This window comes from Epinephelus lanceolatus, chromosome 9, assembly GCF_041903045.1.
Source record: "Epinephelus lanceolatus isolate andai-2023 chromosome 9, ASM4190304v1, whole genome shotgun sequence".
NCBI classification, from domain to species: domain Eukaryota; kingdom Metazoa; phylum Chordata; class Actinopteri; order Perciformes; family Serranidae; genus Epinephelus; species Epinephelus lanceolatus.
The window spans coordinates 11,526,599-11,547,551 of record NC_135742.1 but is presented as its reverse complement, the minus strand read 5'-3'; the positions used below and the strand labels follow the sequence as shown (position 1 = coordinate 11,547,551).

The 20,953-nt window shown below is 39.1% G+C and overlaps 2 protein-coding genes across 4 annotated transcripts; one reads left to right on the top strand and one right to left on the bottom strand.

The window, feature by feature from the left end:
• Nucleotides 1–831: 831 nt before the first annotated feature.
• Nucleotides 832–12,742, bottom strand: lrrc8ab (leucine rich repeat containing 8 VRAC subunit Ab). 3 transcript variants are annotated; one of them, XM_033619944.2, is made up of 5 exons: nt 12,607–12,742; nt 11,846–11,970; nt 11,556–11,642; nt 6,885–9,003; nt 832–6,724 (listed from the first exon to the last, which is right to left on the bottom strand). In XM_033619944.2, exons 4-5 carry the CDS (start codon nt 8,994–8,996, stop codon nt 6,449–6,451), a joined length of 2,388 nt encoding a protein of 795 aa, XP_033475835.1. In that variant the 5' UTR covers nt 8,997–9,003; nt 11,556–11,642; nt 11,846–11,970; nt 12,607–12,742; the 3' UTR covers nt 832–6,448. The 3 variants fall into 3 exon arrangements, with proteins under 3 accessions (XP_033475835.1, XP_033475833.1, XP_033475836.1); XM_033619942.2 differs by lacking the exon at nt 11,556–11,642; XM_033619945.2 differs by lacking the exons at nt 11,556–11,642; nt 11,846–11,970; nt 12,607–12,742 and adding an exon at nt 11,214–11,431.
• On the top strand, nt 12,710–20,594 carry hscb (HscB mitochondrial iron-sulfur cluster cochaperone). The gene is made up of 6 exons (XM_033619941.2): nt 12,710–13,249; nt 13,353–13,449; nt 17,746–17,835; nt 17,999–18,143; nt 20,135–20,182; nt 20,346–20,594. Exons 1-6 carry the CDS (start codon nt 12,891–12,893, stop codon nt 20,438–20,440), a joined length of 834 nt encoding a protein of 277 aa, XP_033475832.2. The 5' UTR covers nt 12,710–12,890; the 3' UTR covers nt 20,441–20,594.
• Nucleotides 20,595–20,953: the final 359 nt, after the last annotated feature.

Here is a 20,953-nt window from a genome sequence, read left to right as displayed (position 1 = left end):
AGATTACAAATAGAAAATATAATCAACTCAATAAATTATGATATATTATTATGGATGAGGATTTTCACTCTGTTGTCACACACAGGCCCGAAACACACACAAATGCACGAACAGGACCTACACATGCATTGCATGGAGAGATGTCAGAGTGAGGGGGCTGCCCATGGACACTCCACTCCATTCCTAGCGGTATATATAAAATTATTATCACCCAACAATAAATTGATTAACACATTAATGCATCCAAAATTTTAATCCAGTAATATAATATACATATTATTGTGAAATGGGCCATTTGGCATGAGTACCTTTACATTTGGTACTTTAAGTCTATTTTTAAGCGAATACTTTTGCACTTTTACTTGAGTACAATTTGAATAGATGACTTTTACTTGTAACAGATTATTTTTAATGTAGTATTGCAACTTAAACAGTTAAGTTAAAAGTTAAGTAAAAGATCTGACTACATCTTCCAGCACTGCTTTAAACTAGATTTTGATATGGGAGTCGTCTTCATGACAAGGGCTCAACATCAGGTTCAGCTGATTTCGTGATCATATCTCATAATTCCAAAACACATTTTCAGTTAATAATTCATCTTTGTGTTGACAAACTTTAAAAATGGCAACTGTAGTTTGACTGTAGATGGCCTTGAGTTTAGAGAGACTATCCTGTAACCAGACAGCCCCTGCTTTTGTCAGCAAAAGTCGTACACCCTGCACTGGAGTTCTTCTGTTACTCCTTAAAAATATCATGACTATCACAATATCTAATATGTTTCTGTGCAGTTTCTCAGACTCTCTACCCACCACCAAAATACAACAAACCAGGCAAGCTTGGTCGAAGTTTATTTTATTTAACCTCTAGTGGATAATGTGCAGGAGAAGATGGGACACATGTTCAAACAGAATACTCACTGTCACATCATTCATGTCAATACTGATGCACTGATAATTTTCAAATTAATGAAAAAACAAAACAAAAAAATAAAAGAACTTTTGGCAACCCAACACTGCATGAAGCCAAATTTGTACATCACCTACGATTGGATTTAAGTTGGGAACTGAAAAAAAAAAAAAAAAAAGATTTTTGTACCCCAAAATAATAATTCTAAGAGAAGAAAGAAGATAAACATCATGGGATCAGAAAGTCTCATCATGCCAACGTATACACACACACAGGTAACACTCACATACACACTTTATCTGTGCTACTCACGACGAAGACACAACTCTGAAACAATACAGCTCAATTTGTACATGATCACTGAGGAAAAACACAAAGTTAAACTGAGTGGCTTCTGTAAAAACACAAACACATCTTGTTTTAAACCAGCAAGTCAATATTAAATACACCAAACTAGAAAAGAATGTATAGAAATGCATATAAAACTGGAACTGTATAAAACAATTTTTAAAGTTTAAATTAATAAAAATACCAGGTGTCATAATAATAATAATTAAAAAAAGGCAATCAACTCAAAAAAGAAGTGAGTACTAGCTGGTTTCCTGAGAAATTTAGTTAGAGTGTAATAATACTAATAGCTGTCAAAATGAAGAAATAAAATTAGTGGAAATTATTTTAAGGGAAAACAGAGAACAGAACAATTAACATCGAGATAAAAAGCAAATCTATTTACTAATACAACCTTACTAGCAACCTACACGATGCATTTTTTAACGTACTGACCATTGACTTGCAGTGCTCGGTGAAATACATGTGACATACTGTTCTCTGCTGTCAGTATTAATAAGAGTAGTTGATTGTCTTAATGTGTGGTGTATTGCTGAGGTGTCGCTGGGTGTCATAATTTGTTTTCCTATGAGTAGCTCTACGAAAAACCCAAACAAAAATTAAAACGCTTATCTAATACATTTTAATCTCACAGCTGGCAGTCGTTCGGTTCAACCTTCCCATTCTAAACACACACAAAACATGTCGTATACCATTATTTGCATTTATCTAAATGTAACTTGTGGGAGAGGTGCTACAGTGCAAAAGCATTCTCCAGGACCAAAATTCCTCCACTTGAAATTGTCACCACCACCTATGTAAAAATGAACGTGACAAAAAGAATGCCCATGCACAAAAAGGAAAACTACGTCACTACTAACCTTTACATTGTTTAAATAAAGGCAATATTGCACAATAGAGCATAGTTAAACAGGTTATTCAAATAAATGTACATAGCTTAAACTATCCCTCTGCTTCTCAACCCAGTTGCGGTATTGTATATTGCTACTGTCCGAGTTTTCTTTGCAGTTAGGTTTATTAAAACATAAACTGGTATTGTTATATTCTCCCCCTATTGTGTGCTGTGCTGTGTCAGAGCTGTGCATGGATCTGGAATTCCATATTTTGAGCGTGGCGCTGCTGCTTACTGTGGCAAAACACAAGTGCAGAAAAGTCACTGTCAGGCAGAAAGTACTAATATTTCTCTACAAATTAACACACTTTGAAACCAGGGAAATAAAGTACAATTGAATGAGCTGAACTGAAAAGTATGGAGGCCCATTTGTGACAGGAAAATAAATGGTGAGAAATTGAGATTGCAAATTTAAACATCTCCTTCAATTATGAATGAAATGTGACACTAAGTCAAAATTATGTGACACAAAAATATTTTTAAGGTTCCAAGTCAAATGTGAAATTGAGTTTTGAAATGTTAAGATATTAGTTTGTAATTCTGACTTTAACGTTAAGCAAAATCTTTATTTATTTCCCTGACAGGAATGGGTTTCCACAAGAACACAATGTGTCTGGCACCAAAAAAATCCATCACACAGCATTTAAAGAAACCAAAGCAAAGACCACTTTTATTCCCCAAATGAGCGCCACTTCAATAATGAATAAAATAAAAATCTAAACCCAGCTGCTAAATGTCGAGACCACTTTTATTTGCCCAAATTTATAACTGGTGTCAAGTACGGTCACTTGTGAGAAGTCCACAGGAAGTGATGAAATTAAAACAAAATATAAAACAAACAGTTTTACTCCCACTAACATCTGGGGGAGGGTTGTCTAGTGCAGCTACGGTCAAGGAAATTGATCATGTGTTTTCAACTCTGCGGATGCCACAACAAAAATAACAAACAGTACATAGCACAGAAGGAGTGAAGTTAAGGCAAGTGACCTGAAAACCATGGCTATTTTTTAAAAATGTCTCCTTATCTTTCTTGCCAGTGTCGATTACAATTTCTCTTAGTTTACATTAAATGAAATGTAGTTTTCTCTTTATTTAAAGCCCTAAACTTTCAGATTCAATTACGACAAAGTGTCAGAAATGGCCATTTTTGACCGTATTGCATTCTTTTACATAACTCAGATTAAATCTCCTATTAATCTCACTTTAATAACCCCATAGAGCAACTTAAGTAATTTTGGGTTAAAGATGGCTGTTGTCTCACACACAGGTGAACATCTACACTGAATATTGCACCGTATTTTGACTAATGCAGTTCAGCACAGATTAAAATTAAAACAGAATACCTACCCCATGAAGGTAGAAACATTATATTAATCTTACAATATTATAATAAACTGAAATGAACACAAGGCCAGGTAGTTTGAAAACATACAGTAAAACTTTACTTGAAGGTATCTACATAAGAGTGACATGACACTGTCATAACTATGACATGATGTCATGAACATTATGTACATGTCATAAACGTTTATGACTGCTGTCATTAAGTGTCATTGGGTTTTTGTAATGACAAGTTGACATTGTTTGTGTTGTCTTGATTATGACAACTTTACATTAATCAAAGTGACATTACTAGAAGATGTCTTTGTCATGACAAGTTGACATTAAATTTGTTTGGGATGTCCTTATTATGACAACTTGACATTAACCAGGATGACATTACAAGATGATGTCTTTGTCATAACAACTTGACATTAACAAGAAATGCACCTCTTTTTGTGTTTATGACAAGTTGACATAATGATTATTATTGTTATGACAAAGACATCTTCTGGTAATGTCATCTTGGTTAATGTCAAGTTGTCATAATCAAGACAACCCAAACAATGTCAGCTTGTCATTATAAAAACCGAATGACACTTAATGACAGCAGTCATAAACGTTTATGACATGTACATGATGTTTATGACAAGTCCATGACAGTGTCATGTCATAGTTATGACAGTGTCATGTCACTCTTATGTAGATACCTTCACAGAAAGTGTTACCAAACATACTTGAGGACATGTCTGGTTCTTTTACGTGTCATTTGCAGACAATAAACACTCAGCTATCAGGGTACACAAGTAGATCAGTGCTTACTTCATATCCACCACAAAATAAGTAATAAACCAATCTAGTGTTTCAGGTAAGTATCTACACTCTTGTCAGATATATTACTAATATTTTGAGGCTCCATTTCTATGACAGTATTGTGTTATCCTGTATAAACTTTATTTTGATGCAGACATGACTCATTTAATTCAAAACCTTTTCAGCATTTTCCCAAGATTTGTTCATTTTGTTCTGTGCAATTCATTACAAACGTCGTGGATGCAGCATGACCATGAAGCAAATTCTGCCGGAGTCCCGCTGAACAGCATACTGGCAGTAAGGGTTGGGTATCTGCTCACTGATAACATGCTCCACTTGTGCGACTGTATGGGGGTGATATTTTGGAATAACAGTCGACTGGTTAGCATTCAACAAAATAATTGCCTGTCCTCAAGCACCGAGTCAAACACACTACTCATCTTTTCCCAGAAAGAGGCCATCAGTCCCTCCACTCTGCCAAACTGGCTCCATGTTTCGTCTGCACTCTCCAGTCTAATACCACATGTTGTACTGCTGCTACCAAAGACTCAGGCCAACCGAAGACAACTCATCAGTCTCTACAGCACTTGCAATACCAATAGTCTCCTCGATGACTCTCTGCCTTCCACCTTATGCAACACTCTCTCAGACACAAGGGTTTTAGAGTCCATAACTTTTCTCGCTATAACTCATCATTAGTTATCCCTGATTTATGATTGCTTGTCATACGCTCATGATTTTCCGATTCATTTCAGACTGAGAACATATGAGGGCCAGGAAAACAGCAGAAAAACAACGACCACCATGGTTACAATTTACGTTAATAGGTCAAACTTATGGGATTGCAGACTTGACTGTGTATAGTTTTCCTGTCACTGGGTTCCCACATTACTAAGAATGAATTTTTAAAACATTTCCATAATATTTTACCACATTTCCATAACTTTATCTAAATTAGTAACAGCCTGCCTGGGCGCCTCTCTGACCACAAACGATTTAAAGTAGGGCTAAAATGTGGAGAGATCACACACTTCATCTTCTTCCAGCTAAATTTAGCTACCGACGTTTTGGTGCAGAGCCTTCGTCCAGCATGGCTATGGTCTGCCTCTCTAGAGACAATGTATTATATTTGTCGTCCAAATGCCATTCATTATTAAAAACACACTTCCCAGGCATTTACGAATTAGCATGTTAGACATTCCTGCCCCCAACTAGCTGCATACGCAAATGTGTATCACGTGATATAAGTAATGTTTCAACGGTCATGCAGTGCGGATCTAGAGCTTAAAATAGTAATACAAGGAATTCATTTTGCCTAAACCTAGACACATTTTCAACAATAGCTGAAAACCATGAATAATCAAAATGTTTCCAAACCATTCTGCTAAATTCAAGTAATTTTCAGGGTTAGAAAACAGTTTTTCTAATTTCATAACTTTTCCAGGAATTTCAGGAACCTCGTCTATGTACAAATATAATATTTGGTGATTTAATTAGACAACTTGTCAAATACTGTGAGTAAAGATGTGCATAATTTTTACTTAGAAAACAACCAGAATTAAAGCATCTCGCCTGTCGTAATTTCATGATTAATTACTTTTCATTTTATGATAGCATTGGGAGTTTGGGATTTGACAACCCATACACACAAATTAAGAGGCAGATGTCTGAGTGATCACTTTGCTATCTTATCTGTAAAACTATCAATACTGGACAGATTAATTTAATCATTTATTCTATCTTGATTAGACAAGAATTTTATGTTATTGTAAATGTGAATAGTGGAAACTTTGCGTTCTTTTTCTGTATTTAACAAAGTTGGCCGACAGTTTTGAATACTGAGATAACTGAGAAGCATAACATGTAAACACACCCTGCAGATCACACTGTCCCTGCCACATTACTGCTGAAAAGCATCATGGGAAGGCCTGAGAAGTTGTTTGTAAAGGAAGGAAAATCAACTGCAGGTAAGAATTTATAGAACAACAGGAAGCTATCAGTACTCCCTGCCCAAGTGTCTCTAATTCTCAATACCCAACCTTACTGGCAGTACACTGCAGCAGGACTACTGCCTGCTTCAACAAGCCCTCTGGGACAGCAGAGGCGTTCCTCCTCTACGCCCGGGCCCAAATGCTCAGTATCTGTTTTCACTCACGGCCACACACCTCTTCAAGCCTGTTCTTTGTCAACTTTCCATAACTGTTCCTTGACCTCCGTGGGCAGGGTGTTGAAAAGGTCCTCCTCCACCACAAGGCCGGTCCTCTTTAGCTGTCGGCACTCGCCCAGCTCCACGGGAAGACCCTCCAGACGGTTTCCTCTCAGCTCTAGCTGTGTCAGCCCAGTCAGCTCTCCAAACCGCGACGGCAGAGACTGCAGGCAATTGTTCCCCAAGTTCAAAGTGCGAAGCTTCTTGCACTGGAACAGCTCATTAGGCAGGCTCTCAATCTTTGTTTCAAGGTGGGGTGATGGGAGGGAAACGGAGAGATAAAAAATGTATAACTCAAACATTACTCAGCAGTAAACGAACCATAAATGATTAAAAAAAAATCTGATGTACAATAAATAAAGATTAAACTGATGGAAAACTGATTATTTAAGTACTCACCCTGTTGGCTGTAACTGCCAGATACTGAAGATTCTGGAGGAAGCCAATGTCTGTGGGGATGTAGGTGAGGTTGTTATGGCTCAGGTCCAGGAAGCGCAGCTTACGGCAATAAAACAACTGGCTGGGGATCTTCTCGATCTTGTTTCTGTTCAGGTAAAGTTTCTCCAGGTTGGTCAGCGTGCCAATCTGGATGGGAATATAGGCGATCTGGTTGTACCAGAGCTTAAGGCAGACAAGCCGATGAAGGTGCTGGAAGCTGATGATCTCCTCGATGGTCTTCAGGTTGTTGTCCTTCAGATCAATCTCCTGCAAGTTGTGCAAGCTGAAGATTGAGTGCGGTATGCGTTCAAGATCACAGCGAATGAGCTCCAGTTCTGTCAGGTTCACCATCTTCTTTAGGCTGTTGAGCACCATGAGCTTGGTGCCTTCGTTATTGATGGAGAGCTTCTGGAGGTGCATGCCCACATCAGTCACCACCTGAGGTAGCTTGGTGAGATTGCTCTTCAGACGAAGAACTTTGAGCCTCTTGAGCTCCCGGAGTCCATCAATGACAATATAACGGTTGTTCTCCGCGCTGAGATTCCCTGTCAGATGAAGCTCGCTGAGATTCTTCAGACTGTAAATCCATAAGGGAATCTCTTTGATGTCAGTGAACTTGATGTGCAGGGACTTCAAGTTCTCACGCAAAAACGCCAAAGCAGGAGCTTCGATTTTGGCTGGTGTGTGGTAAAGCCACATCTCTCGCAGGTTGACCAGCTGAGCGATGATGGGCGGGATGGTGACATCAGGGATCAGTTCCAGCTTCAGAACCTCCAGCTCCATCAAGTCAAATACTGTGTCTGGGATGCCGCTCAGCATGAAAAGGTGCAACTCAAGCTTCTCCTGAGAGTTCTTGGTAATCCTCTGCCTGAGCTTGTCCAGTGTCCACTCGTTGTTGAGGTTGAGCTGCCTCAGCTTGTTTTCGCTCACTTCTGAGAGGAACACGGCGAAGCGCTTCGAGTACAGAGGGTCATACTGATCTATCATGTGCATCATGAACGCAAAGTCATTCTTCACATCAGGTATGTCGCTGTAGCTGCTCTCTTCCCGAATCGACTCAAAGGAGTACTTCTTCAGAGAGCGCCGAAGCATCCAGCAAAGTGTGTACATGCAAATCAAACCATACACCACCACTAAGCTAATGTAGAAACAGGCTAAGATTTTAAAAAGGGTAGCCAATGGGTGAGCACAACGGTACACGCTGTATCCTGTCAGGCTTTCTATATTCACCGAACAGTCAACACTGAATTTAATATCATGCACATAATACCCTGTGTAGCAGATTATCAAAATGAACTTGATGACTTTGATGATAGTCTGACGGATGTACAGCCTGTACACAATGTCTCCTTCTTCGACGTGTATACGGAACTTTTTGACTTTTTCAAACAGGGCTTTTGCCTGTTCGCCCTCTTTCTTGTCCAGCACCCCAGTTTCTGTTCTATCTACAATGCCCTGCTCAAAGCGTGTCTTTGTCCTTTGCAGCATGGGGACACTTGCTTCGACATCCTCACTGATAACAGACTCCTTGTGGTCCATCGAGCCGTTCATTTTCATTGGTTTTGGGTCACTCTCTTCAACCACTGTCTCTGACAGTGCCCTAGTTGTCCATGGGGAGTCAAAGCATTTCAGCAAGATGGATACAAAGTGCTCTAGTTTGGAACTAGTCCGTGGGAACTTAAACCAAAAGTTGCTGCAGGCTAAGAAAATAAGGGTGTGAAGTAATACTAGATAAGGGAAATACTTGGCAAACCAGTGCAATCTATTCTCGTAGCACACCGCATCCACATAGTTGTACTGGTGGCGGTCCAGATCGTACTGGATCCCTCTGGGTTCCAAGAACAACGATGCAGAGAGGGTGGCGTTGAAGTTCTTTTTGCAGGTCTCATTGACCACCCATTTGCAGGGCAGGCAGATCATCTTGTCCTGAGTGACCTGCAGTGTCCCCCCGAACACTGAAATCATGAGCATAACAATGGAGATGTAGTCGGTGAACACATCCCACCATGGTTTCAGGATGCGGTATGCCGGCTGTGTGTCCACAAAGTACCGCAGCTCAGTGATGGGGATCATGGTTTATCTGTGGGGAAAAATGAGGACATAATCATTACTGAGCAAAGTGATATACTGCATTATAAAGCCTTGTCAAACACTAAAACACTACAGATATGGCTTTCCTTCAAATTAAAAAGAAAAACCTCCATCCCCTACTGATTGAACAGCCTTTACCTGAACCACAACCCAACATCAAGCCGAAAAATCAATACTACAATGCTAACTAACAAGGTCATACATCAGAACATTCCAGACGGTTAATTTGAAGGCTGCCAAGAGAAATGGAATATAGATTCACACAGGTTGTGACAAAGAATTGCCTGATTGACTTTACTGAGTGGGCTAGAATGTTATTGATTTAACTATTGTTAAATAGTCACAATTAATCTTGCTTTTAGAGGGGCATCACGCTGGACATCGCATCTCAAATGTTGTGGCCAAATGGCAAAGCAGTCATCGATAAAACATGAAGGCAATTTAATTTAGTCCAGACAAGATTTAAGTGAAGAGTTAACATGTTGTCCCCATGAAGACAAAGAAAGAAAACATTTCACACAGGCAATGGGACAGCTGCCTTTAAAGTGTATGCAGGTTAAAAACACAATAAATGAGTAAATTAACAGAAGAATCATTTCAGATTGGCTTAATCAATAAAAATCAGTGCACCTGATTTTCATTGGGAGGGCACCCTAATTAGCACGGATGCACTGAAACCACTTTTTCTCTTCTGATGCTGATTACAACATCTAAAGTAAGTGTTTCAAACTGCATAAAATACTCTAAAACTGAGTAAAGGAATATTAAGAGAAGTCGAGAAAGTCAGTTGACCTGCACTGTTAAACAGTAACGACAGATGTGATAAAGAAACAACAAAAGAGGGTGAGGAAAAGGACAGAGAGTACAGATCGTTTTGTCAAAGTTCAACATATTTTTTTGGGAATTTCTGGGAATTTTATTATATCATTTTTATTTATTTATTTTAATATTTTTTGGTTGTCATTTTTCTTTCATTTTCTTTCTTGCCTATTGTAAGTGAAATGATTGATTGAAGAGGTGTTGACAGATAGGGATATGCAAAGGTAGGTAGATATGTATATTAATATATGTATATAATGTATGTAAGTACACAGAAGGACAAATAAGCAAGGATATGCCCAAGTGGATGAGACAAAAAGTGTCTGACCGAAAGTGAAAAAAATAAAATAAAATAAAAGAAAGAAACAATAAAAGAAACACAGATCAATAATTACTGGCCAATGTCCTTTTTCATTAATTGTGTATTGATCCAGGGTAATTTGTCAATAATATTTATCTTAACATATCAATACTAAATATTTGAAACTGTATCAGTACACATTTTCCGCAGTGTCTACACACCAGTACCAGCTGTACTTTCTCTCTCTCTCTTATTGTTAATGTTATCATTCAGCTGTTCTCTGCTACTAACCAAAAAAAGAAAGGTCATCATATTGTAGCCTTGATATAGTTTTCTTCAAATAAAAAAAATAACTTGTATGCCCTCAATGTCAAATATTCACTGTGATACTGAAAATAGTATTTTTCAACGTATTCTATTGAATCAAATACGATTGTGACAACACTATCCAGCGTATTTAAAAGATGTATCACTACTACTATTTTTTAATTCATGTTCCAGAATATGAATTACATCATGTAGGGCTGGGCAATATATTGATATTATATCAAGACCTACATTGTGATATCCTAGTTTTTTGATATCGTAATATAATCAGTGTTGTGTTTTCCTGGTTTTAAAGGCTGCATTACACTAAGGTCTTACAATTTTCTGAACTTACCAGACTGTTTTAGCTGCTCTATTATTGGCCTTTACCCACTTACTCATTATATCAACAATGCTGTTGATTATTTCTCAAAAATCTCATTGTGTAAATATTTTGTGAAAGCACCAATAATGAATCCTACAATATTGTGGCAATATTGATAAGGGTGTTTGGTCAAAGCTATTGTGATATTTTACATACACCATGATAAAAGGATTTTATCCATCTTGCTCACCCCTAATTAGGAATACATTTTTTATGTATCCATGCAACCTCATACCTACACATGGCATTCAGGCAGCACGACCCATTCAAGTTATTATTCCAAGTTGTTGTTATGAAATAGAAACAAACTTTTAAAAAAAGCACATAATGTGTGTGTAAGGATAGCTCCAAAATGCTCTTAATCTGCTTGAAAAATGGTTGTACTTACAGATCCGAAATGTAAAGCACAATAACTCCATTCGTAAACAGTCAAGAGCGATCCACAACTACTGCTTTGTCGCTGCTCAACATCAGAGCAAGATAAAGCCCTCCAAATCAACCCCTAGCCTTGTGTGAGTGCGACACACCCAGCATCTAAGCCCGAGAAGTCACTCTTCTAAAGATGATGTTCCGTTTTGGCTTGTTTAACCCAAACAACACTGCCGCCAGAGGAGCCACCTAGCTCCCCTGCTCTCTATTCTTAGCCATTTCCGTTAATAATACCCAGAGTATTGTCTGTGGGGGCCTTGAGAAGCACCTCCCTCGACCTTCAGGAGGAGATCCTGTTTACCTTACAGAAGCTGCTGTCTCCAACCAGTGTCTCTCTGGAATACTCTACCGTCACCTTTTGCACCCCCGCCGCCCCCAAAACACACACCTACACACACACACAACAAGAGTCAGGAGCCGGCATTCATCAGAGCCTGTACTTTGTTAGGAAATTGTAAAGTCAAGACGCCTAGTCTGATCCCTGGCCAAATAAGCATACCTTCTCTGGCCACAGTTCAGAGGAACTTTTGCACACATAACTTTTCCAGTGTTGTGACAGCAACAAGCACATTATGTAAATATAATACTCACCAGTTTGGAGGTGTTATCTGTACTCCAGTGCCTGGTGATGACCGTGGTGGACGAGCCACTCTCTGTGTATCCAAAACTCTTCATGGACCATTGCCTCTCTCATCGCCATGGGCTTAATAAGGAACCTGAAAATGACAATGGCAGATGAAAACGTGGTTCCAGCTGTCTTCTAACAAACTTGGGAGTGACACACTTTAGCAAAATGGGTCCAGGAAGTTACCTGCATGCGTGTTGATTATCCAAGTTATGTTTAAACAACAATATTTGTAAATAACCGGGCTCTGCCTTGATAGACAATAGCTCTTAATACAAGTATGTAATATATTGTGCCAGATATTAGTTATATCGTCAAACACACGTTAATTTAGATACATATACCGACTGTACATCACTCACCACTGGCAACGTTAGCGTAGGATGTCTTTGTCATCTGGCTAGGTAGCTGAGCCAGCACTTCATAACAGAAAGTTAAAGCTATGTGTTTTAGTTTATATACTATAAAATAACGTGACACTCTGTCTTTAAAGAAGCACACAGAGGTCTGGCAACAAGCAACTAACAGGTGTCGATATCAAACAGCAACAATATTTGATGTTAAAACTCGTTAGCAAGCTAAGCTAGGCTGCTTTAGCTAGCAAGCTAACCTAGCTACACCGGCTCTCTGTCTGTCATCGGAAGTTTACATCCTAGCAAAGGCTGTAGCTAACATGACAGTGATACACTGCGAACACATATTAAAACTGCTATCATGTTCAACTTACTACGTCTGATGGGCTGCGGTGAAATCCAGTGCTACTTTAATATCTATAGTTGCTAACAAACAACATCTAGCAGCTCCGCTTGCTAGCTGTTGTTTTTTCCAGAAGCAGTTCTCCGCTTACACCGCCAGGACGACGGGTGGCAGTGTGGCGCGTGTAAAAACCGTAGAAGAAGAACGTTCTTCCTCTCTGATTTTTGAGGATGTTCATGATTTGACAGCAAGAAGAGGATTTTATGTTTTTATTGATTAGACAACGGGGTCAAATTGTGTATTTTAATACTGGAAATGTTGTCTTTGAACTCTTTGCGGATTGGGCGCTCGTCCCGGGCTCTACTGCACTCAAACTGGCTAATGACGAAACGACAGTCTGTTTATAAAACTGTTACATGTTCAGCACATTGCATGTCCACCGCCTTCCTCAAAAAGGACACAGGGAACAACAACGTGAACTTTAAAGCACTGGGAAAAGAAAGGAAGCTAATTTCCTACACTAATTCACCTCGGAATTACAGCACAGGTCAAGTTAAACTGAACTGCTGGAACTGCAAACTGCCTCTTGACCAAAGACCTGTATTCTTCTGTATGTCATGCAAAGCTGTTCAGCCTCCTGATGAAGAGGCATCCTACTTTAAGCTTATGGATTGGTAAGTACATTGTCTTATGTATTATTACCCACCATCATCTTTTTATTACTCATTAACTATATTTATTAACTCAGCCACGTTCCCGTGTGTTGCCTCTTTTCAGTGACTACACATTCACACTGGACACACACAAGCTGCAGAAAAGATACCTGCAGCTCCAGCGGTCTCTACACCCAGACAACTTCAGCCAGAAGTCTGGGGTACGCAGGCCAGGGTGACTGTGAATGTGAATGGAGATCAGTTTGGTAACATATCTCATCATGACTCAGCTGAGGCTGCCCTAGCTATTAGCACAAGTGTTACACAGGAAACTGCATTTGACCCCTTTGTCCCTATTAGGCCACTTCACTGTGCATTTTTGTTTTGTTAGTATGATTCACTGTGATTTGGTCAGTGGAATAACTCTGTGCAAAGTTGAAAGATGGGTTTCTTAAAAGACATTGACACATTTGGGCCTTTGTAAAGCAGCTTTCCCAAGCTAACAAGGTCGAGGGAAAAGGAAGGAAGTTCAAGGAATCAAAAGCAAAACAACTGTGGAGATGAAAGAGCACTGCTATAGGAAATAAAGAAGGACAGACAGGAGGAAGACATAAATGACTTCTATCAGAAAAAGCAAGGTGTATCTAAGAACATTAACTGTTTTCACTAAGCCAGCATGCAAAATATCAAGACCCTGGAACTTGTTTAGCTAAACCTTTATGACTGTTATTAATTACACCTTTGTTTTTCCTGCTATGATATGTCGAGATGTTGATTGTGCAATAGGCCAATTAAAAATACTGTACATTGGAACATAAAAATATAAAAGGTAGAAGGTGAAACAAGGTTAAATGATCTCCATTTCAATGGTAAAGAATAAAGTATTAAATGTAAAAGTAGCACCTAACCAACACTGCAAAAGACAAACTTGGGAGATGGAAGATGTTGAACATAAAGTTTGCAAAAAAAAAATTAAATGGTACATTGTAAGTATGTAAATGTCAAGTTAAGTTACATAAAGTAAACAAATGTTAAATAAAGGTTAAGTAAATGATGGTCAAAAGGGAAGTAAATAGTCTGACATGTGGAGACCTTTTGATTCTTTGTGTATCTCATAACTCCCGCTAGAGTGGTATTAACAGCTTAATTCATTTAAACATTTTTAAGGGAGAAATAATGGCTTACATGTCTAAAATAAGCTCAAAACTGAAATCTTAATTTTGACATATTTAGTCAGAGAAGACAAAAACTGAACCCCCAGAACAACTGGCAAAATTAAATAAAGGGCAGAACTAATTAATTCCCCTAATTATTTTTTTTAAGTAAGCAATCAATCATTTTGTTAGTTAAAGGTCAGAAAATGATGAAAAATGGCTTTTATAATTCCCCAGCTCCGAAGGTGACATATTCAAATTGCTCACTTATACCGACAGGCGAAAACCCAAACATGTCCAATTTACTGTCATAACAAACGAAAATATCACACTCTTGTATTTTTAGAAAGCGACTGTTAAAAATGTAATTTCAAAGGGGCGCTCACACACAGGTCATTTTCAAGTTGTGAGGAGTACTGAGCCTGTTTATAGCTGGTATTAACATGGGAGATTCACTCACAAGTGGTAGCACTAAGTTTAAACAGCCATCAAGACACAAGACTCAAACCACCTGCTGAGATGAGCTGGGACGCCTTTGACCACATCTTTTGTAATACGTCCTGATGCGTCCCCGACAAGGACCGTGTCATTACTGCAGGACATCATGGATGTTTTGGTGACAGGGCTCTATAATTTGACCATTTTACAAGTTGGACAAAACGTTGCATGACCGTTTATCGTTTTGCACTATGGAAGGAGTTGTGTTGAATTCTGCTGACAGTGATATCTCCAGCTGTACCAACGCAACCGCTAACATGACTAGTGAGCAGCTAGTGAGAGTGCGGATGTAATAACTAAGGTTGAGCCAAATACTTGAGTGAGATTAGTATTCGACACAGATAATGTACTTTTAATGTACTTTCTGTACGAGTACAAGTATCATACGAGTAAAATGTGTCATTATCTGTACCAATCAATCAAACACAAAGTGCTTCCCACAATAAAAACAATAAAACAATACCTTCGTACACACGCGCACACACACATGCACAAAGCAAAGACTGTAATGGTAAAAATTAAAATAATAACAGCACTCATAAAAAACAGGAACAGGGGAAACGGTATCATAAGTGGGGAAACACAGGAGGCAGGATATAAACATAGAATAGAAAACAACTTTAGATTAGTCAATAAATAAGTAAATAAATACGTTAAAATAAATGAATAAGTAACAAAATAGAAGAATGTGCCAGCTAGAAAAACTCATTAATAAAAATTAATAAATACACAATAAAAATAAATACAAATTTTAAAAAAAAACAACAACAACAAAATCCTCATTTGGGTAGCTGTGTTTAATCTGTTACTCTTGTGATAAAAATGATCTGAAGCTAATTTCTGATAATACTCTCTCATAGGTAATAAATATGACAATTTCTGATTAATCCATAAAAATTTCAGGCTTAAAATAACAACTTCTCACTTTCGATTTAAACCCCAACCACTTCTGGCATAAACTCCGCCCATTAGGAGTACAGACACAGATAATATAGTTGCTTAACCAGACACAGACACAGATACAGATAATGGTGTACTCGCTCATAATAACCGTGTACGGGGTCCTTTGACCCTAACCCTAATTGACATCAGGCAGTACAAAATCTGAAGACAAGTGGTCAGCTACAGATGCATGATAGACACAGGTGTGTAGGGCGATGTGTTTTGGCTGTCCACTTATTTTCAGACCACTGAAACCAATGTAAATAACAGGTGTAAACAGGCCCTATGGCTCTGGACGAGCTTTGTCAAGGCAGAGATCATCATCACCATGATGATATCACAGTGGTGTCATCAGGGTTATTTCAGCTGGGGCTATAAGACTACACATGTTACACTCTAGGGAGTGCAGTTTAAAGACATGGGTGTTTAGCCAGCAGGGAGGATCTAATGAAAGCTTCAATCAAGTTGCATTTTGGGAAATGTATGACGCAGTGTTCTGGGAGACTTGACCCATACGAGGGACTTTAACTCGAGATATCTCAGCCTCCACTGCTGTGAGTCTCCCTTTAGGTAATTATATAGAATGTCATCAATACAATACACACAGGAAACTCATGGTGACGGTTTGTACTCAGAGACACTAAAGGGAAAAGACAGGAAAGAGATCTAATTTTACCTTGTCCACTTGTCTTTGGATGGAGCACTCACTCACTGTTGTTAAGGGAATACATTTGCTCCTTTCTCCCTCTTCGCTTCTGATTTGTCACTTCTTACAGGCAGACAAGTGTACCTTTCTAATACCAGATCTTTGTGAGGAAAAATAGGTTTGGTGTACTTGATAAATCACATTCAGCCCAAAGCACAGTCAGGCTGATGAGACAGGTAGGCCTATATTTTACATAAAAACCCCGACTGGTGTAGCTTTAAAAACGTCACGAAGAGAAATAAGACTAGTCCAAACGCATCGGAGCAGTTTAAAGTTGAATATGTTTATCGGTTATTTTACAAAGTTGTAAACAGTTGACTAAATGTTCGCATTATCCAGTTCCCCTCCCCCTTGTGGATCATTAAAAAAAATTGCCTGGCAGTTTGGAAGAACAAGCATTATGAGTACAAGGAGGAGCGGAGGTGTGATGCTTCGCACATAATTTATTCTGTACACCCAGGTGCAAAAGCACAGTGCATGTTGTCATGATAAGATATGAAAGCTTAACTCATATTCAGCAGAATGTGAGTGAAGAGAGGCAGCCTAAATGGTTTCTTCACACACAACCTGTCCAATATTGTACCGACTCTGTTTTATTTATCAGCACCTCTGGCCATTTTTTCTTAATTAGACATCTTCCAGCCTCAGGGGTCTTCATCATATATAGAAAACTCATTACTTATACAAGGCTACAAGGCAGCCACCTACTGCACTGGTTGTTATTACAGAAACAGCTCCACACGATGGGCCCATGGGCCTGAGCTTGAGACTATTGATTTTCACAAGAGCTGACAGACCTGATAGCTGCAAAATGTACTCGGATCTGCCAACCATTTCCAAGATATTTTCCTCCCCATCTTGTTTCCACACGTCTGTCGTGTCAAACTTACACCTGGATCCCTTGAAGGGTCCCAAACTGCTCGACTACAAAAGAGTAGTTGTGTGTCATACACCTAATTGTCAGTATCGCCAAGGATTTGGTGTTTAAAAAAATGACATTGGTATAGATTGGGATGACAAGGTGTTGTATAGCTCAGATGTTGTTCCCCTTTGTGACAGCTTGATCTGTAAGTCTGGATTATGTGAATATGTGTTGTTTGAAATGCACAGCACGTTTGTTAGAAATCACAATAATGCAGATTCTCCTTCCCTTTTTTAATGAATGAAAATGGACTGAACATCATTAGAGGCAAACTTAACAGAACCCTCTTTTGCAGAGAGAACAGGAGTATTCAGAAAGCCACTCGGCTCTTGTGAACAAAGCATACCAGACGCTGCTTAAGCCTTTGAGTCGTGGTCTTTATATGGTGAGTCTGAAATCCCTCTAATGAATAGTTTATTTTCATAACTGCAAGCTCTGCCTGTCTGATTGCCTGTTCTAGAGAAACATCTTCACCATATGACAGTCAAAAGTAGTAACATGCATTTAAAGGAGCAGTTGAGTTTGATGAAGTCCCATCCTGTGTGCAGCTGGAGCTGGAGGGGATGCGTATAGATGATGGCACCGACTCCGGGGCTGATTCGGAATTTCTAATGGAGCTAATGGAGATCAATGAAGCCCTTGATGAAGCACAGACTCCAGAGGAAGCCAATAAGATTGGCCAAGACACAAAAGGTAAATAAATATGCCCGTTCAATTTATTGTTTGAGAGTGTGGTTGAGTGATTTGAGCTGAGTGCTGATGATAAATTAGCACATGTGGATGAGAGCATATGCCAGGTTAATTGGTGCTGACACATCAGATATGTAGTTATTTCATAGTTTTCACTAATGTATTGACTAGTTTGTGTGACCACAGCTCCAAATCTGCGAAATGAAACAATATAATAAACTAAACTCACTTTATGGCTGAACTGCTCATTGGCTGAGACATGTAATCATTAAAGGACCAGTGTGTAGGATTTAGTTCCAGACTGCAACCAACTTAAGCCCGTTTTTGCCAAGCAATACGCTGCAGTACAGTTCAGTTTGGGACGCTTTTTTTTCCTGTTTCCACTGTGAATAGCTGTGGATGGTACTAATGGAACCATTCTGTCCTGTCCCCAATTTTTTTGGTCCCCCCTATGTTGGGGTACCTAGCACACACATCTGGTGCTAAAAGGTGGAGCTGTGAACACTGCAGTCTGATTGGTCAGTAGAGGACGGTCACTCTGCTCAGGGCTGAGTTGTGTCTGGTTTTGAGGCTCATGTAACCACTGTTCATACTGTGGAGAGTTTTATTAGTAAACTGTAACTATAAAATGAAAGGATGTTTTGCTGCCTCTTGCAGCAGCTAGAGTCTGAGAAAAAAAAACTTAATTCACTGCTCCGCCTACTGGCAACTTTTAAGGTGGAACGTCAACTTCTAATGTTACTCAATGCATGAGTTGATGACATGAATCCATCAACACACCTTAAATTTCACTGTGACAACTTTGACCATCCCTTTAGTTTTTATGTGACATACACTTTTAGTAATGGGTGGATCTTCAAGTGTTTATATTAATTTCGACTGGGTTATGTGAACTGCATATATTCTAAACCTCACTCAGAGACAAAAAAAAGCGTTGCGGAGTGTCGTTCCTGTCGGCTATGGCAACACTAAACCCCTGAGCTTGCCTGACAAGGACTAAATGCACAAACCCGCTATTTTGAAATATCCCATGGAGAGGGACTCTCACTGCAGCCTGTTCTATTTTGCTCTTAAAATGTGGGCGTGCAGCCTCTTTCTGTGGACGATAAACGAGGGGCATCTGTGTCACTGGTAATTAGGAAATACAGAGATTGCTGGACGGTAAGCAGTAAGTGACAACAACCCCGCCTGCATTTAAGAGTACTGTTTGCAGTGGAAACACTAGGGTCTAGGTACCATGTCTGAAGGGTTACTGTTGGTTCCAAAGGTACCTTACTGAAAGCATTTGGTGGAAACGCGGCTGTAATGCCCCTCCCCACACTCCTTCCTTTTCTAAGAGTGTAAGAGAAGCTTAGGTGAAAGGCCCTCTCCAGAGCCAGTGTTCGGTATGTCCATTCTGGGCTACTGTAGAAACATGGCGGTGCAACATGGCAGGGTCTGTGGAAGAGGACTTGCTTCCTATGTAAATATGAAGGGAATTTGTGGTTTGATACTACAGCCAGCAAACCTGTAGCAACTGGTATCTGTTTACAGTGCAACCAAACAAACTCAGGTTGTTGGTACGCATATGTGGGTAATTTAAATCCAGGTACAGGAATGGCGGACTCCGCCACTAAGAAGACAGTCTACTACATAGAAAGGTAAATACACAATCACTGAATGACTAAGGCAGAAAAAAATGATGACCATGAATGGTATCAAATATTGGATATGATAATATGAAAACCCCAAAGATTGTAACTGTTGACTTACTGAATGTCTGTACAGTGCACAGCAAGGTTGAAAAAGTCAGACCAATGAATGACACAGACATGACAGATTTATCTTTGTCTACATGGTCTGCCCAATTAAAATATTTTATTATTTCCATTTGCTAGATGGCACACACATCAAACTGTGTTAACACAGTATGTCTGAGTTTTCTAATGTGGTTTCAAGCAGTTCCTCTCAGAGGCGAGGCGCAGAACTGAAACTTGTCTCCTCCTCACTTGCAGGGAAGCTGGCAGTCTTAACAGAGGAGATAGACGCTGCCCTTCTTAAAGGTATTATATTCAGACGTTGCATTGAAACATTTTCTGTTCCTCCCACTCGTTCCTTTGTTTGTTTAGTAATCTATGCTGAAGCTTTCCTTTAAGTCACCGAGTGAGTCGGTGATTGAACTTCCTTTTACACTCTCATTCTCTCTTTCTGTTTTTTTTAAATCAGGAGAGCTTCAAGCCGCCAAAGTCCTGCTTGCCCAAATGAAATATTATGCAAACATTGAAGAGAAAGTGAGGGAAAAACTTTCTGAATTCATGTAAGTTTTCCCCCTACTTAGTGTCACTTTATTTCATATCTTTAGCTACTTAAAACAAAGTTTTGTATAGAAGCGCACAAATTATTGTATTATTTGTCTTGGGATTATGCAAATCTATTGTTCGAGTTGAATAATAAAACCACTTGTAATGCATAATACACAACTGAATTAATTGTGATTTGTACTTAATCTGCTATTTTTTGATTAAAAGGCTGTACAGATATGAGGGTGTAATTAGATGCATACAGTATCTCCCTTGAATTCCACTAATTTCACAACCCTAATCATATCCACTTGTACCTAATGTATCATTTAATATGACAGAGATCTATAATTGGCTCTGATTAAATGTGCTGCTCTGAGTGGTTATATGATTATCCTGCCTATCAGTTCAGCATTTTGTCATGTGGGGCTCTCGCACAGAAACGGGGCTACCATTCAGTTCCTCAGGGTACCTTTAGGTGGAGACATAACACCTTGGCAATCATCATACAGAGGAGCAGTACATGTTGTACAA

What these genes read in the sequence shown, in the direction of transcription:
- hscb (XM_033619941.2), top strand. Translation starts at nt 12,891, where the DNA reads ATGTTGTCTTTGAACTCTTTGCGGATTGGGCGCTCGTCCCGGGCTCTA. An exon ending in ACTTCAGCCAGAAGTCTGGG is followed by an intron (nt 13,450 to 17,745) that starts GTACGCAGGCCA and finishes CCTCTTTTGCAG; the next exon opens with AGAGAACAGGAGTATTCAGA. An exon ending in AGACGCTGCCCTTCTTAAAG is followed by an intron (nt 20,183 to 20,345) that starts GTATTATATTCA and finishes TTTTTAAATCAG; the next exon opens with GAGAGCTTCAAGCCGCCAAA.
- lrrc8ab (XM_033619944.2), bottom strand. Translation starts at nt 8,996, where the DNA reads ATGATCCCCATCACTGAGCTGCGGTACTTTGTGGACACACAGCCGGCA. An exon ending in TGGCAGTTACAGCCAACAGG is followed by an intron (nt 6,725 to 6,884) that starts GTGAGTACTTAA and finishes CTTGAAACAAAG; the next exon opens with ATTGAGAGCCTGCCTAATGA.